An 18296-nucleotide genomic window follows, 5' to 3' on the forward strand; every position below is an offset into this window, starting at 1 on the left:
CTACTCCTGTAGGATATGAGTATATGGAGAAGCCATGTTTAACTGGGTGGGGGGCGGTCTTGCTGTGATCTATCGCTCCAGTTACAGGATTGTATCTATGCCCTTGCAGGATTTTTCATCATTTGAATGTCTTGCTCTGAAATTTACTGGTGGGCTACCTCTACTGCTTTTGCTCATCTACCGGCCTCCCAGAGTTTCCTCTGTTTTTATTAATGAATTGTCTGAGCTGCTTTCATCTGTCAGTGCTCTGTGTCCATCTATACTGGTGCTTGGTGATTTGAACATTCATGTTGACTCAGATAACTGTGATTTTGCTAAAAACTTTGTGGCTGTCCTTGATTGTTTTGATTTTACCCAACATGTAGATTTTCCCACCCACTCAAAGGGTCATATCTTAGATCTTGTTTGTACCTCTGGCATTACACCATCAAATTTATATTCCAGAGATTTCTGTGTTTCTGATCACATGGCTATTTTTTTAATATTGCTGTCCCTGAGCCTCTCCATCGTAGGCGTGAATTTCGCACCATCACATACAGGAACACAAAAAACATAGCTACAGCTGATTTATTTGACACACTACATCCTATTCTGACCATTAAATCATTAAACTCATCCCCTGAGGAGTTAGTCATGTTTTACAACTCTCACCTTGCTGACTCTCTCAATCACCTTGGCCCCCTGAAGATGCGTACTGTCTCTTTCTCTCACTCTGCTCCATGGTTTACACCTGAGCTTCGTAAAATGAAGGCTGTTGGTCGGCAGCTGGAGAGACTTAGTCGTAAAACTGGCCTGACAGTTTATGCACTAGCACAGGGGTTTTCAAAGTGTGGGAGAGTCAGCCCCCCCTCAGACAGCAAATAAACAACAGCACCCCCCTTACAATTTTTGTTGTTGCTATACTTAATGTTCCATTCGTATTTAAAAAAAATGGTTGTTGTACACATTGTTTTTCTTTTACACATTTAAAACATCTGTGCTTTTTTAAAACATCTTTTTTTGTTTTTTACACATTTTAAACATCTGTGCTTTTTTAAAAAACATCTTTACACATTTTAAAGATCTGTGCTTTTTTAAAACCTTTTTTACACATTTTAAAGATCTGTGCTTTTTTAAAACCTCTTTTGTACACATTTTAAACATCTGTGCTTTTTTAAAACCTCTTTTGTACACATTTTAAAACATCTGTGCTTTTTAAAAACCATTTTTACACATTTTAAACATCTGTGCTTTTTTAAAACCTTTTTACACATTTTAAACATCTGATTTTTTTAAAACATCTTGTTTAACACATTTTAAAACGTGTGCTTTTTAAAAACATCTTTTTTTCCACATTTTAAACATCTGTGCTTTTTTAAAAACCTTTTTTTACACATCTGTGCATTTTTAAAACCTCTTTTGTACACATTTTAAACATCTGTGCTTTTTTTAAACCTCTTTTTTACACATTTTAAACATCTATGCTTTTTAAAACCTTTTTTACACATCTGTGCTTTTTTAAAACCTCTTACACATTTTAAACATCTGTGCATTTTTAAAACCTCTTTTGTACACATTTTAAACATCTGTGCTTTTTTTAAACCTCTTTTTTACACATTTTAAACATCTATGCTTTTTAAAACCTTTTTTACACATCTGTGCTTTTTTAAAACCTCTTACACATTTTAAACATCTGTGCTTTTTTAAAACCTCTTTTTTACACATTTTAAACATCTGTGCTTTTTTAAAAAACATCTTGTTTTACACATTTTAAACATCTATGCTTTTTAAAACCTTTTTTACACGTGCTTTTTTAAAACCTCTTTTGTACACATTTTAAACATCTGTGCTTTTTAAAACCTCTTTTTTACACATTTTAAACATCTGTGCTTTTTTAAAAACCTTTTTTTACACATTTTAAACATCTGTGCATTTTTAAAACCTTTTGTACACATTTTAAACATCTATGCTTTTTAAAACCTTTTTTTACACATCTGTGCTTTTTTAAAACCTCTTTTGTACACATTTTAAACATCTGTGCTTTTTAAAAACCATTTTTACACATTTTAAACATCTGTGCTTTTTTAAAACCTTTTTTACACATCTGTGCTTTTTTAAAACCTTTTATACACATTTTAAACAGCTGTGCTTTTTTAAAACCTCTTTTTTACACATTTTAAACAGCTGTGCTTTTTTAAAACCTTTTTTACACATCTGTGCTTTTTTAAAACCTCTTTTGTACACATTTTAAACATCTGTGCTTTTTTAAAACCACTTTTTTTTTTTTACACATTTTAAACATCTGCTTTTTTTAAAAACTTGTTTTACACATTTTAAACATCTGTGCTTTTTAAAACATTTTTTACACATTTTAAACATTATGCTTTTTAAAACCTCTTTTGTACACATTTTAAACAGCTGTGCTTTTTTAAAAACTTTTTACACATCTGTGCTTTTTTAAAACCTCTTTTGTATACATTTTAAACATCTGCTTTCTGTGCTTTTTTAAAACCTCTTTTTTACACATTTTAAACATCTGTGCTTTTTTAAAACCTTTTTTACACATCTGTGCTTTTTTAAAACCTCTTTTGTACACATTTTAAACATCTGTGCTTTTTTAAAACCACTTTTTTTTTTTTTACACATTTTAAACATCTGCTTTTTTTAAAAACTTGTTTTACACATTTTAAACATCTGTGCTTTTTAAAACATTTTTTACACATTTTAAACATTATGCTTTTTAAAACCTCTTTTGTACACATTTTAAACATCTGTGCTTTTTTAAAAAAACATCGTTTTACACATTTTAAACATGTGCTTTTTTTAAAAACGTTGTTTTACACATTTTAAACATCTGTGCTTTTAAAACCTCTTTTTTTACACATTTTAAACGTGCTTTTTTAAAACCTTTTTTACACATTTTAAACATCTGATTTTTTTTAAAACATGTTGTTTTACACATTTTAAAAATCTGTGCTTTTTTAAAACCTTTTTTTACACATTTTAAACATCTATGCTTTTTAAAATCTCTTTTGTACACATTTTAAACATCTGTGATTTTTTAAAATCTCTTTTGTACACATTTTAAACATCTGTGATTTTTTTAAAACATCTTGTTTTACACATTTTAAAAATCTGTGCTTTTTTAAAACCTGTTTTTTACACATTTTAAACATCTGTGCTTTTTTTAAAAACGTTGTTTTACACATTTTAAACATCTGTGCTTTTTTAAAACCTCTTTTGTACACATTTTAAAACATCTGTGCTTTTTAAAAACCATTTTTACACATTTTAAACATCTGTGCTTTTTTAAAACCTTTTTACACATTTTAAACATCTGATTTTTTTTAAAACATCTTGTTTAACACATTTTAAAACGTGTGCTTTTTAAAAACATCTTTTTTTCCACATTTTAAACATCTGTGCTTTTTTAAAAACCTTTTTTTACACATCTGTGCATTTTTAAAACCTCTTTTGTACACATTTTAAACATCTGCTTTTTTTAAACCTCTTTTTTACACATTTTAAACATCTATGCTTTTTAAAACCTTTTTTACACATCTGTGCTTTTTTAAAACCTCTTACACATTTTAAACATCTGTGCTTTTTAAAACCTCTTTTGTACACATTTTAAACATCTGTGCTATCCAACCTCTTTTTTACACATTTTAAACATCCGTGCTTTTTTAAAACCTTTTTTTTACACATTTTAAACATGTGCTTTTTTAAAAACCTTTTTTTTACACATTTTAAACATCTGTGCATTTTTAAAACCTTTTGTACACATTTTAAACATCTATGCTTTTTAAAACCTTTTTTTACACATCTGTGCTTTTTTAAAACCTCTTTTGTACACATTTTAAACATCTGTGCTTTTTTAAAACCTCTGTGCTTTTTTAAAACCTTTTTTACACATCTGTGCTTTTTTAAAACCTCTTTTATACACAGTTTAAACAGCTGTGCTTTTTTAAAAACTTTACACATCTGTGCTTTTTTAAAACCTCTTTTGTACACATTTTAAACATCTGCTTTCTGTGCTTTTTTAAAACCTCTTTTGTACACATTTTAAACATCTGTGCTTTTTTAAAACCTCTTTTGTACACATTTTAAACATCTGTGCTTTTTTAAAACCACTTTTTTTTACACATTTTAAACATTATGCTTTTTAAAACCTCTTTTGTACACATTTTAAACATCTGTGCTTTTTTAAAAAAACATCGTTTTACACATTTTAAACATCTGTGCTTTTTTAAAACATTTTTTACACATTTTAAACATCTGCTTTTTTAAAAACTTTTTACACATTTTAAACATGTGCTTTTTAAAACCTCTATTTTAAACATGTGCTTTTTAAAACCTCTATTTTAAACATGTGCTTTTTAAAACCTCTTTTTTACACATTTTAAACATCTGTGCTTTTTTAAAACCTTTTTTACACATCTGTGCATTTTTAAAACCTCTTTTGTACACATTTTAAACATCTGTGCTTTTTTTAAACCTCTTTTTTACACATTTTAAACATCTATGCTTTTTAAAACCTTTTTTACACATCTGTGCTTTTTTAAAACCTCTTACACATTTTAAACATCTGTGCTTTTTTAAAACCTCTTTTGTACACATTTTAAACATCTGTGCTTTTTAAAACCTTTTTTACACATTTTAAACATCTGTGCTTTTTTAAAAACCTTTTTTTACACATTTTAAACATCTGTGCATTTTTAAAACCTTTTGTACACATTTTAAACATCTATGCTTTTTTAAAAAAACATCGTTTTACACATTTTAAACATCTGTGCTTTTTTTAAAAACGTTGTTTTACACATTTTAAACATCTGTGCTTTTTTAAAACCTCTTTTTTTACACATTTTAAACGTGCTTTTTTAAAACCTTTTTTACACATTTTAAACATCTGATTTTTTTTAAAACATGTTGTTTTACACATTTTAAAAATCTGTGCTTTTTTAAAACCTTTTTTTACACATTTTAAACATCTATGCTTTTTAAAATCTCTTTTGTACACATTTTAAACACGTGCTTTTTTAAAACCTCTTTTGTACACATTTTAAACATCTGTGCTTTTTAAAACCTCTTTTTTACACATTTTAAACATCTGTGCTTTTTTAAAAACCTTTTTTTACACATTTTAAACATCTGTGCATTTTTAAAACCTTTTGTACACATTTTAAACATCTATGCTTTTTAAAACCTTTTTTTACACATCTGTGCTTTTTTAAAACCTCTTTTGTACACATTTTAAACATCTGTGCTTTTTAAAAACCATTTTTACACATTTTAAACATCTGTGCTTTTTTAAAACCTTTTTTACACATCTGTGCTTTTTTAAAACCTTTTATACACATTTTAAACAGCTGTGCTTTTTTAAAACCTCTTTTTTACACATTTTAAACAGCTGTGCTTTTTTAAAACCTTTTTTACACATCTGTGCTTTTTTAAAACCTCTTTTGTACACATTTTAAACATCTGTGCTTTTTTAAAACCACTTTTTTTTTTTTTACACATTTTAAACATCTGCTTTTTTTAAAAACTTGTTTTACACATTTTAAACATCTGTGCTTTTTAAAACATTTTTTACACATTTTAAACATTATGCTTTTTAAAACCTCTTTTGTACACATTTTAAACAGCTGTGCTTTTTTAAAAACTTTTTACACATCTGTGCTTTTTTAAAACCTCTTTTGTATACATTTTAAACATCTGCTTTCTGTGCTTTTTTAAAACCTCTTTTTTACACATTTTAAACATCTGTGCTTTTTTAAAACCTTTTTTACACATCTGTGCTTTTTTAAAACCTCTTTTGTACACATTTTAAACATCTGTGCTTTTTTAAAACCACTTTTTTTTTTTACACATTTTAAACATCTGCTTTTTTTAAAAACTTGTTTTACACATTTTAAACATCTGTGCTTTTTAAAACATTTTTTACACATTTTAAACATTATGCTTTTTAAAACCTCTTTTGTACACATTTTAAACATCTGTGCTTTTTTAAAAAAACATCGTTTTACACATTTTAAACATCTGTGCTTTTTTTAAAAACGTTGTTTTACACATTTTAAACATCTGTGCTTTTAAAACCTCTTTTTTTACACATTTTAAACGTGCTTTTTTAAAACCTTTTTTACACATTTTAAACATCTGATTTTTTTTAAAACATGTTGTTTTACACATTTTAAAAATCTGTGCTTTTTTAAAACCTTTTTTTACACATTTTAAACATCTATGCTTTTTAAAATCTCTTTTGTACACATTTTAAACATCTGTGATTTTTTAAAATCTCTTTTGTACACATTTTAAACATCTGTGATTTTTTTAAAACATCTTGTTTTACACATTTTAAAAATCTGTGCTTTTTTAAAACCTGTTTTTTACACATTTTAAACATCTGTGCTTTTTTTAAAAACGTTGTTTTACACATTTTAAACATCTGTGCTTTTTTAAAACCTCTTTTGTACACATTTTAAAACATCTGTGCTTTTTAAAAACCATTTTTACACATTTTAAACATCTGTGCTTTTTTAAAACCTTTTTACACATTTTAAACATCTGATTTTTTTAAAACATCTTGTTTAACACATTTTAAAACGTGTGCTTTTTAAAAACATCTTTTTTTCCACATTTTAAACATCTGTGCTTTTTTAAAAACCTTTTTTTACACATCTGTGCATTTTTAAAACCTCTTTTGTACACATTTTAAACATCTGCTTTTTTTAAACCTCTTTTTTACACATTTTAAACATCTATGCTTTTTAAAACCTTTTTTACACATCTGTGCTTTTTTAAAACCTCTTACACATTTTAAACATCTGTGCTTTTTAAAACCTCTTTTGTACACATTTTAAACATCTGTGCTATCCAACCTCTTTTTTACACATTTTAAACATCCGTGCTTTTTTAAAACCTTTTTTTTACACATTTTAAACATGTGCTTTTTTAAAAACCTTTTTTTTACACATTTTAAACATCTGTGCATTTTTAAAACCTTTTGTACACATTTTAAACATCTATGCTTTTTAAAACCTTTTTTTACACATCTGTGCTTTTTTAAAACCTCTTTTGTACACATTTTAAACATCTGTGCTTTTTTAAAACCTCTGTGCTTTTTTAAAACCTTTTTTACACATCTGTGCTTTTTTAAAACCTCTTTTATACACAGTTTAAACAGCTGTGCTTTTTTAAAAACTTTACACATCTGTGCTTTTTTAAAACCTCTTTTGTACACATTTTAAACATCTGCTTTCTGTGCTTTTTTAAAACCTCTTTTTTACACATTTTAAACATCTGTGCTTTTTTAAAACCTCTTTTGTACACATTTTAAACATCTGTGCTTTTTTAAAACCACTTTTTTTTTACACATTTTAAACATTATGCTTTTTAAAACCTCTTTTGTACACATTTTAAACATCTGTGCTTTTTTAAAAAAACATCGTTTTACACATTTTAAACATCTGTGCTTTTTTAAAACATTTTTTACACATTTTAAACATCTGCTTTTTTAAAAACTTTTTACACATTTTAAACATGTGCTTTTTAAAACCTCTATTTTAAACATGTGCTTTTTAAAACCTCTATTTTAAACATGTGCTTTTTAAAACCTCTTTTTTACACATTTTAAACATCTGTGCTTTTTTAAAACCTTTTTTACACATCTGTGCATTTTTAAAACCTCTTTTGTACACATTTTAAACATCTGTGCTTTTTTTAAACCTCTTTTTTACACATTTTAAACATCTATGCTTTTTAAAACCTTTTTTACACATCTGTGCTTTTTTAAAACCTCTTACACATTTTAAACATCTGTGCTTTTTTAAAACCTCTTTTGTACACATTTTAAACATCTGTGCTTTTTAAAACCTTTTTTACACATTTTAAACATCTGTGCTTTTTTAAAAACCTTTTTTTACACATTTTAAACATCTGTGCATTTTTAAAACCTTTTGTACACATTTTAAACATCTATGCTTTTTTAAAAAAACATCGTTTTACACATTTTAAACATCTGTGCTTTTTTTAAAAACGTTGTTTTACACATTTTAAACATCTGTGCTTTTTAAAACCTCTTTTTTTACACATTTTAAACGTGCTTTTTTAAAACCTTTTTTACACATTTTAAACATCTGATTTTTTTTAAAACATGTTGTTTTACACATTTTAAAAATCTGTGCTTTTTTAAAACCTTTTTTTACACATTTTAAACATCTATGCTTTTTAAAATCTCTTTTGTACACATTTTAAACATGTGATTTTTTAAAATCTCTTTTGTACACATTTTAAACATCTGTGATTTTTTTTAAAACATCTTGTTTTACACATTTTAAAAATCTGTGCTTTTTTAAAACCTGTTTTTTACACATTTTAAACATCTGTGCTTTTTTTAAAAACGTTGTTTTACACATTTTAAACATCTGTGCTTTTTTAAAACCTCTTTTGTACACATTTTAAAACATCTGTGCTTTTTAAAAACCATTTTTACACATTTTAAACATCTGTGCTTTTTTAAAACCTTTTTACACATTTTAAACATCTGATTTTTTTAAAACCTTTTTTTACACATTTTAAACATCTGTGCATTTTTAAAACCTTTTGTACACATTTTAAACATCTATGCTTTTTAAAACCTTTTTTTACACATCTGTGCTTTTTTAAAACCTCTTTTGTACACATTTTAAACATCTGCTTTCTGTGCTTTTTTAAAACCTCTTTTTTACACATTTTAAACATCTGTGCTTTTTTAAAACCTCTTTTGTACACATTTTAAACATCTGTGCTTTTTTAAAACCACTTTTTTTTTTACACATTTTAAACATCTGTGCTTTTTAAAACATTTTTTACACATTTTAAACATTATGCTTTTTAAAACCTCTTTTGTACACATTTTAAACATCTGTGCTTTTTTAAAAAAACATCGTTTTACACATTTTAAACATCTGTGCTTTTTTAAAACATTTTTTACACATTTTAAACATCTGCTTTTTTAAAAACTTTTTACACATTTTAAACATGTGCTTTTTAAAACCTCTATTTTAAACATGTGCTTTTTAAAACCTCTATTTTAAACATCTGTGCTTTTTTAAAACCTCTTTTTTACACATTTTAAACATCTGTGCTTTTTTAAAACCTTTTTTACACATCTGTGCTTTTTTAAAACCTCTTTTTTTTTACACATTTTAAACGTGCTTTTTTTAAACATCTTGTTTTACACATTTTAAACATCTCCGCTTTTTTAAAACCTTTTTTTACACATCTGTGCTTTTTTAAAACCTCTTTTTTACACATTTTAAACATCTGTGCTTTTTAAAACCTCTTTTGTACACATTTTAAACATCTGTGCTTTTTTAAAACCTTTTTTACACATCTGTGCTTTTTTAAAACCTCTTTTTTTACACATTTTAAACGTGCTTTTTTTAAACATCTTGTTTTACACATTTTAAACATCTGTGCTTTTTAAAACCTTTTTTTTTACACATTTTAAACATCTGTGCTTTTTAAAACCTCTTTTGTACACATTTTAAATATCTGTGCTTTTTTAAAACCTTTTTTTACACATCTGCTTTTTTAAAACCTCTTTTTTACACGTTTTAAACGTGCTTTTTTTAAACATCTTGTTTTACACATTTTAAACATCTGTGCTTTTTTAAAACCTTTTTTTTACACATCTGTGCGTTTTTAAAACCTCTTTTGTACACATTTTAAATATCTGCTTTTTTAAAACCTTTTTTTACACATCTGCTTTTTTAAAACCCCTTTTTTACACGTTTTAAACGTGCTTTTTTTAAACATCTTGTTTTACACATTTTAAACATCTGTGCTTTTTTAAAACCTTTTTTTTACACATCTGTGCGTTTTTAAAACCTCTTTTTTACACATTTTAAACATCTGTGCTTTTTAAAAACCCTTTTTACACATTTTAAACATCTGTGCTTTTTTAAAACCTTTTTACACATTTTAAAACGTGTGCTTTTTTAAAACGTCTTTTTTTGACACATTTTAAACATGCTTTTTTTAAAAACTTTTTTCCACGTTAAACACCTGTGCTTTTTAAAACCTCTTTTGTACACATTTTAAACATCTGTGCTTTTTTAAAACCTCTTTTGTACACATTTTAAATATCTGTGCTTTTTTAAAACCTTTTTTTACACATCTGCTTTTTTAAAACCTCTTTTTTACACGTTTTAAACGTGCTTTTTTTAAACATCTTGTTTTACACATTTTAAACATCTGTGCTTTTTAAAAAACTCTTTACACATTTTAAAAATGTGCTTTTTAAAACCTCTATTTTAAACATCTGTGATTTTTTAAAACATCTTGTTTTAAAAAAAGCACACGTTTTAAAATGTGTAAAACAAGATGTTTTTAAAAAATCACAGATGTTTAAAATAGAGGTTTTAAAAAGCACATGTTTAAAATGTGGAAAAAAGTTTTAAAAAAAGCACGTTTAAATTGTGTCAAAAAAAGATGTTTTAAAAAAGCACACGTTTTAAAATGTGTAAAACATCTTTTTTCCACATTTTAAACGTGCTTTTTTTAAAACTTTTTTTCCACATTTTAAACATCTGTGCTTTTTTAAAACCTTTTTTTTTTTACACATCTGTGCTTTTTTAAAACCTCTTTTGTACACATTTTAAAAATCTGCGCTTTTTTAAAACCTTTTTTTACACATCTGTGCTTTTTTAAAACCTCTTTTGTACACATTTTAAACATCTGTGCTTTTTTAAAACCTCTTTTGTACACATTTTAAAAATCTGCGCTTTTTTAAAACCTTTTTTACACATCTGTGCTTTTTTAAAACCTCTTTTTTACACATTTTAAACATCTGTGCTTTTTTAAAACCTCTTTTTTACACATTTTAAACATGTGCTTTTTAAAACCTCTATTTTAAACATCTGTGATTTTTAAAAACATCTTGTTTTAAAAAAAGCACACGTTTTAAAATGTGTAAAACAAGATGTTTTTAAAAAATCACAGATGTTTAAAATAGAGGTTTTAAAAAGCACATGTTTAAAATGTGGAAAAAGTTTTAAAAAAAGCACGTTTAAATTGTGTCAAAAAAAGATGTTTTAAAAAAGCACACGTTTTAAAATGTGTAAAACATCTTTTTTTCCACATTTTAAACGTGCTTTTTTTAAAACTTTTTTTCCACATTTTAAACATCTGTGCTTTTTTAAAACCTTTTTTTTTACACATCTGTGCTTTTTTAAAACCTCTTTTGTACACATTTTAAAAATCTGCGCTTTTTTAAAACCTTTTTTACACATCTGTGCTTTTTTAAAACCTCTTTTTACACATTTTAAACGTGCTTTTTTAAAACCTTTTTTACACATTTTAAACATCTGTGCTTTTTAAAACCTCTTTTTTTACACATTTTAAACGTGCTTTTTTAAAACCTTTTTTACACATTTTAAACATCTGTGATTTTTTTTAAAACATGTTGTTTTACACATTTTAAAAATCTGTGCTTTTTTAAAACCTTTTTTTACACATTTTAAACATCTATGCTTTTTAAAATCTCTTTTGTACACATTTTAAACATCTGTGCTTTTTTAAAATCTCTTTTGTACACATTTTAAACATCTGTGATTTTTTTTAAAACATCTTGTTTTACACATTTTAAACATCTGTGCTTTTATAAAACCTTTTTTTTTACACATCTGTGCTTTTTTAAAACCTTTTTTTTACACATCTGTGCTTTTTTAAAACCTTTTTTTTTTTACACATTTTAAACGTGCTTTTTTTTAAACATCTTGTTTTACACATTTTAAACATCTGATTTTTTAAAACCTTTTTTTACACATCTGTTTTTTAAAACCTCTTTTGTACACATTTTAAACATCTGTGCTTTTTTAAAACCTTTTTTTTTTACACATTTTAAACATCTGTGATTTTTTAAAAACATCTTGTTTTACACATTTTAAACATCTGTGCTTTTTTTAAACATCTTGTTTTACACATTTTAAACATCTGTACTTTTTTAAAACCTTTTTTTTTTACACATTTTAAACATCTATGCTTTTTAAAACCTCTTTTGTACACTTTTTGAACATCTGCTTTTTAAAACCTCTTCTGTACACATTTTAAACATCTGTGATTTTTTAAAAACATCTTGTTTTACACATTTTAAACATCTGTGCTTTTTTAAAACCTTTTTTTTTACACATCTGTGCTTTTTTAAAACCTCTTTTGTACACATTTTAAACATCTGTGATTTTTTTAAAACATCGTTTTACACATTTTAAACATCTATGCTTTTTAAAACCTCTTTTGTACACTTTTTGAACATCTGCTTTTTAAAACCTCTTCTGTACACATTTTAAACATCTGTGATTTTTTAAAAACATCTTGTTTTACACATTTTAAACATGTGCTTTTTAAAACCTTTTTTTACACAATCTGTGCTTTTTTAAAACCTCTTTTGTACACATTTTAAACATCTGTGCTTTTTTAAAACCTTTTTTTACACATTTTAAACATCTGTGCTTTTTAAAACCTTTTTTACACATTTTAAATGTCTGTGCTTTTTAAAACCTTTTGTACACATTTTAAACATCTGTGCTTTTTTAAAACATCTTTTTTTGACACATTTTAAACGTGCTTTTTTAAAACCTTTTTTTACACATCTGTGCTTTTTTAAAACCTCTTGACACATTTTAAGCATCTGTGCTTTTTTAAAACCTTTTTTTACACATTTTAAACATCTGTGCTTTTTTTTAAACCTTTTTTACACATTTTAAACGTGCTTTTTTTTAAACATCTTTTTTTTACACATTTTAAACGTGCTTTTTTAAAACATCTTGTTTTACACATTTTAAACATCTGTGCTTTTTTAAAACCTCTTTTTTACACATTTTAAACATCTGTGCTTTTTAAAACCTTTTTTACACATTTTAAACATCTGTGCTTTTTTAAAACCTTTACACATTTTAAACATCTGTGCTTTTTTAAAACCTCTTGTACACATCTGTGCTTTTTTAAAACCTTTTTTTTTTTTTACACATTTTAAACATCTGTGCTTTTTTAAAAACCTCTTTTTTTTTTTTTTACACATTTTAAACATCTCTGCTTTTTTTTTAAACCTCTTTTTTTTTTTTACACATTTTAAACATCTCATAGCATCGTTAGCTAGCACCTCTTGCCAGACAACACACTGTGGCAGTGGAGCATCTTCAGATCCAGTCCATGAAAATCCAAACTTTCAATAATCGTGGTCATACTTCCTTCTTTTTTTGCTTGGCCCAGACTCTGTCTCCTCACTCACTGTAGCTTTAGGTACTAAAAATCGATCCATTTTGTCTCTGGCAAAGGCTAGCTGAAGTTCGCTAAATGTTCGCAATAGTAACTTATTCTGGTTTATTTTTCCTCACGTTGCGCCCCCCCTGAAGAACTCTGGCGCCCCCTAGGGGAGGCGCACCCCACACTTTGAAAAGTCCTGTACTAGCATACAGTAACCATGTCTCTGCCTACAAAGAGTCTCTAATTGATGCCAAGACCAGCTATTACACCACCATCATTATCAGAAGCCAAGGAAACCCTACAGTGCTTTTTTCTACTGTAAACAAACTTCTTTTGCCTGCTAAAAACTTTCCTCTTACTCCTTCCACTGATTTGTTGTAAACTTCTTGAATTTTTCCAAAATAAAATCAACTCTATATACAAGCAGATCAAATCCACTTCCCTCACTCCCTCTAATGTCCCCTTTTCCTGTCCACCACCAGTTGGATCTTTCTCTGCTTTCTCATTAGTTGATGAGCAGTATGTCTTCGGCTTAGTATCCAAATCCAGGCCTACCACCTGTCTCCTCGACCCTATGCCCACCTCTTTGGTTAAGATTTGCCTGCCAGTTCTCTGTCCCCTGCTGGTTAAGATAATAAACTCATCTCTTTCAACTGGATTAGTCCCTCAGGCTCTCAAAACAGCAGCTATCACTCCTGTCTTGAAAAAACCTGGAGCAGCTATTGATGATTTTAAAGATTATCGCCCCATTTCCAATCTTCCCTTCATTGCAAAAGTCCTAGAGCATACTGTTGCCAATCAGCTCCAAGAGCATTTAACTCAATATAATCTTTGGGAGAAGTTTCAGTCTGGGTTTAGGGCCATGCACAGCACTGAGACTGCCCTAGTCAAGGTTGTCAATGATTTGCTGTTAGCTGCTGACACTGGCCATGTCAGTATACTTGTTCTCCTCGACCTTACAGCAGCTTTTGACACTGTATGTCACAATCTTTTATTGAGCCACTTAGAAACTCTGCTTGGCATCACTGGTTCTTCTTTAGCCTGGTTCAAATTTTATCTTACCATGAGAGAACAGTTTGTATCAATTGGAGACTTTAGATCCCCGAAATCACCCCTCCTCCATGGTGTCCCTCAGGGCTCTGTCTTGGGACCCTTATTATTTGTAATATACATCCTTCCTCTTGGCCACATAATACAGCATTATGGGCTTAACTTTCACTGTTATGCAGATGACACCCAAATTTATATTCAAACCAAACCCTCTTACCCACTCCCTCCGTCCAATCTCGTCAACTGTCTAAATGCAGTTAACAACTGGATGGTGCAGAACTTTCTTAAATTAAATCAAGACAAAACAGAAGCCATCCTCGTTTCCACCCCTTCTATCTTGAAAAAAAACTGGAGCGCTCACAGCTATCTATTCCTGGTTATTTCACTTCCATTACTGTTGAAGTAAGAAATTTGGGTGTTATTCTGGACTCTACTCTCTCTTTTGACTCACACATTAAAAGTATCACTAAAACAGCTTTTTTTCACCTGAAAAGTTTCTCCAAACTCCATCCCTCCTTGACCTCATCTGCAGCTGAAACGCTTATACATGCTTTTGTCACCTCAAGACTGGACTACTGCAATGCCCTGCTCGATGGCATCCCAGCCAAGCGACTTAATAGGCTGCAATATGTCCAAAACTCAGCTGCTAGGGTACTCACTCACACCAGGCCCTGGGATCATATCACTCCTATTCTATATAACCTGCACTGGCTCCCAGTTAAATACCGCATTCAGTACAAAATTATCTTGCTTGTTTACAAATCCCTACATAACCTGGCCCCTCCCTATTTATCAAATCTCCTAACTCCATATTAGCTACCTCTAAATCTTCGCTCCACAGATGCCCACCTATTAGCAGTCCCTTACTCTCCGCTCTGTTCTATGGGTGACCGGGCTTTCAGTGTAAATGGCCCTAAGCTGTGGAATGCCCTGCCACTAGCGTTGCGCCAATGCTCAACACTGTCCTCTTTCAAAAAACAGCTAAAAACACATCTCTTTAGCTTGGCTTTTTCTCTTTGATTTTTAATAACGTTATTATTATTATTGATTACTTATTTTATTATTGTTGTTATTTTGTTCTGCTTTTATTGTTTGTTTTTTACTGTTCAGTGTCCTTGGGTACCTTGAAAGGCGCTTATAAATAAAATGTATTATTATTATTAATTAGCAAATACTCAAATATGGCCCTTTTCCACTACCCTTTTTCAGCTCGCTTCAGCCCGACACGGCTTGCGTTTCGACTATCTAAAAACAGCACGACTCAGCTCGCTTCAGCCCTGCTTAGCACCCAAAACTCGCACCGTTTTGGAGTGGGGCTGAAGCGAGCCAAACCGAGCCAAGTGAGGCTGGGGGCGTGAGGAGACACTCCCCTGTGCACTGATTGGTGAGGAGGAGTGTCCTCACACGCCCACACACGCCCCGCGAGCACGCTGGGATCTGTAAACACCGCAAACCCGGAAGAAGGAGAATTACGAATTACGAGAATTATGAAGCCTTATGCGCCTCGCCTCATCTATACGCTCTTGCCAGTATCTGTCCGCGTTGTTGGTGACAACAAGCCACAGCACCAAGACCAGCAACACTAACGACTCCATGTCCTCCATGTTTATTGTTTACTCTCCGGGTTGTGAGACTACCGCGTAAAAGATCACTGATGTCACTGTTTGCGCCGCCTAACGACATCACCTGACGTCCACCCACTTTCGATAACTCCACCCAATGTGTCCACCCACTTCCAGCCAGCACGGTTCAGCGCGGTTGTAGTCGAAATGCAACTCCAACAGCCCCACTCAGCCCGACTCAGCCCGACTCAGCACGGCACGGCTCAGCCGCGTTGGTAATGGAAAAGCAGCAATAGTTTACTAAACAAATGCAGATTACATGCCATCAATATTTATAGAGAATATGCTGGAACACTCAATTAGCAATACTCAAATAGTTGTACTGGAACATGTCTATTTCCTTTTTATTCCCATGATTAATGTCAAGTCACTTTGATTACTTTTAATTTTTATCAACTTCCTTTCACTTTTAATCTCATCAAATATCAAGTCAGATTAATTATTCAGTTCTGATTGATTTACTTCAGAAGATGACTGTTTCAGTTCCAACAGTTTTTCTTTAGTAGCATGTTTGTGAGGTTACAACACCCAGACAGCCCCTCAATACCTAGTGACGTGGGCTGCTCGACATTCCATCGCGGCATCGATAATTAATTCGCGCATGCACAGAACGATCGTCAACAAAGATGGCGACGCCCATCGAAGCAAACTTTGACCATAAATACAGTCAAAATATTGAATCATCAAGCGATAATTGGCCTCAAATGTACCGAACACTGGCAAAATATCATGAACCCTTAGAGATTCACGCGTTTCAAACCGCATCCATGCCAAAATCGTATGAATCCCATATAAACTGAATAGACGGTCGTAGCCTCGTAGTGCTATTGTCAAAAACGTAGTGACTACACACAAATCGTAGTGATTGGCATCTCTGGACTTACGACCAGATCGGTTTACACAGTCGTAAGTCGACGACTGCCTGTATATTCAACAAGCTCTCCAAAGGAAAACAATACAACAAAATGTCCAGAGGTTTTAAATCTTGAAACAGTTTGCATACAATTAACAAAAATCTTTTTTGACAAAGCAAAAGGGCTGATGAACGTTAAATTTAAAGAAAATTATCATTATCATTCCATTACCTGTACTTGTGCTCTGAACCTCTGGTTGTTCAGCACGGTCCGGTGGTGGTTCAGTGTGATTTTGCACCTCGACCATACGCTCCTGCTCTTTAGCCCATTTCTTATTCTTTAACGCACTCCTGTCTTCATCTTGTTTCTTTGGTTTTGCAGAGCTTAAACCTGTAGCAGGTTTCTTCTTCACATGTGACACAGGTTCTTCTTGTCCTGCATTAGTACTGCTGGGCAATTTTGCAGATTTCTTCGTTTTACCTGGAGGCTTTTCAGCTGGAATTTTGGCACCACCATCGTTTCCATCTTTCCTGCTATGCTGTTCAGGCTTAGAGGTTTTGCCTTTTGGTCTCTGTTTTCCTATAACTGTGAATGAAAAAACAAATGTATAAAAGACTGCTGAACAGGGTGGCACGGTGGTGTAGTGGTTAGCGCTGTCGCCTCACAGCAAGAAGGTCCTGGGTTCGAGCCCCGGGGCCAGCGAGGGCCTTTCTATGTGGAGTTTGCATGTTCTCCCCGTGTCCGCGTGGGTTTCCTCCGGGTGCTCCGGTTTCCCCCACAGTCCAAAGACATGCAGGTTAGGTTAACTGGTGGCTCTAAATTGACCGTAGGTGTGAATGTGAGTGTGAATGGTTGTCTATGTGTCAGCCCTGTGATGACCTGGCGACTTGTCCAGGGTGTACCCCGCCTTTCGCCCGTAGTCAGCTGGGATAGGCTCCAGCTTGCCTGTGACCCTGTAGAACAGGATAAAGTGGCTACAGAGAATGAGATGAGATGAGACTGCCGAACAGGAGGAATAAAAACCTTGCTATTAAGCAGTGGTCACCAGACATCTAACAAGACGAGCTGTCAAATAAACAACTCTGACTCCATTGTAATAAACATACACGAGAGGGTTGTGTATTCTGTGTAATATAAGGTGTATATGCCTCAGTTTGTTGAACGATCCACTGTAAGTGAACAAAGTAAATGGAATCAACATTCACCTTCCATGTATATGTATTATGTTTTTTATGTGTGTGCTGTTAAACTAACCCACATAATTGCTGCATAAATTCATTATTTCTCTAATATTATGATGTGCTGTAGATCAGAGAACAAACAATATTTAAAATAAATCCTGAACACCGTACACACAATGTTTTAAGCTAGCTATTTACAATATAATTTAAGCTATAGCAGGCATGCAAACTGGTCAGGGGTGAAAAAGGTGAGAAGGATGCACGGGGACACGGCACGCGCGCAAAAGTACATTTCGTAGTCTACGTTACAAAAAAAATTGCAACCAGTGACATCTTGAATTTAATACAGTACAAAATAACTTTCC

The 18296-nt window shown here is 30.4% G+C and overlaps 1 protein-coding gene across 1 annotated transcript in view; it reads right to left on the reverse strand.

Moving 5' to 3' along the window:
• The window catches only part of si:ch211-161h7.4 (uncharacterized), a 59504-nt gene that overhangs the window by 17872 nt on the left and 23336 nt on the right, over positions 1–18296 (reverse strand). Inside the window, exon 11 of the mRNA XM_060899910.1 lies at positions 16982–17335. Within this exon, the coding sequence (XP_060755893.1) occupies positions 16982–17335 (354 nt within the window). The remainder of the gene's footprint in view (positions 1–16981; positions 17336–18296) is intronic.

This window comes from Neoarius graeffei, chromosome 19, assembly GCF_027579695.1.
Source record: "Neoarius graeffei isolate fNeoGra1 chromosome 19, fNeoGra1.pri, whole genome shotgun sequence".
In the NCBI taxonomy this organism is placed as follows: Eukaryota; Metazoa; Chordata; class Actinopteri; order Siluriformes; family Ariidae; genus Neoarius; species Neoarius graeffei.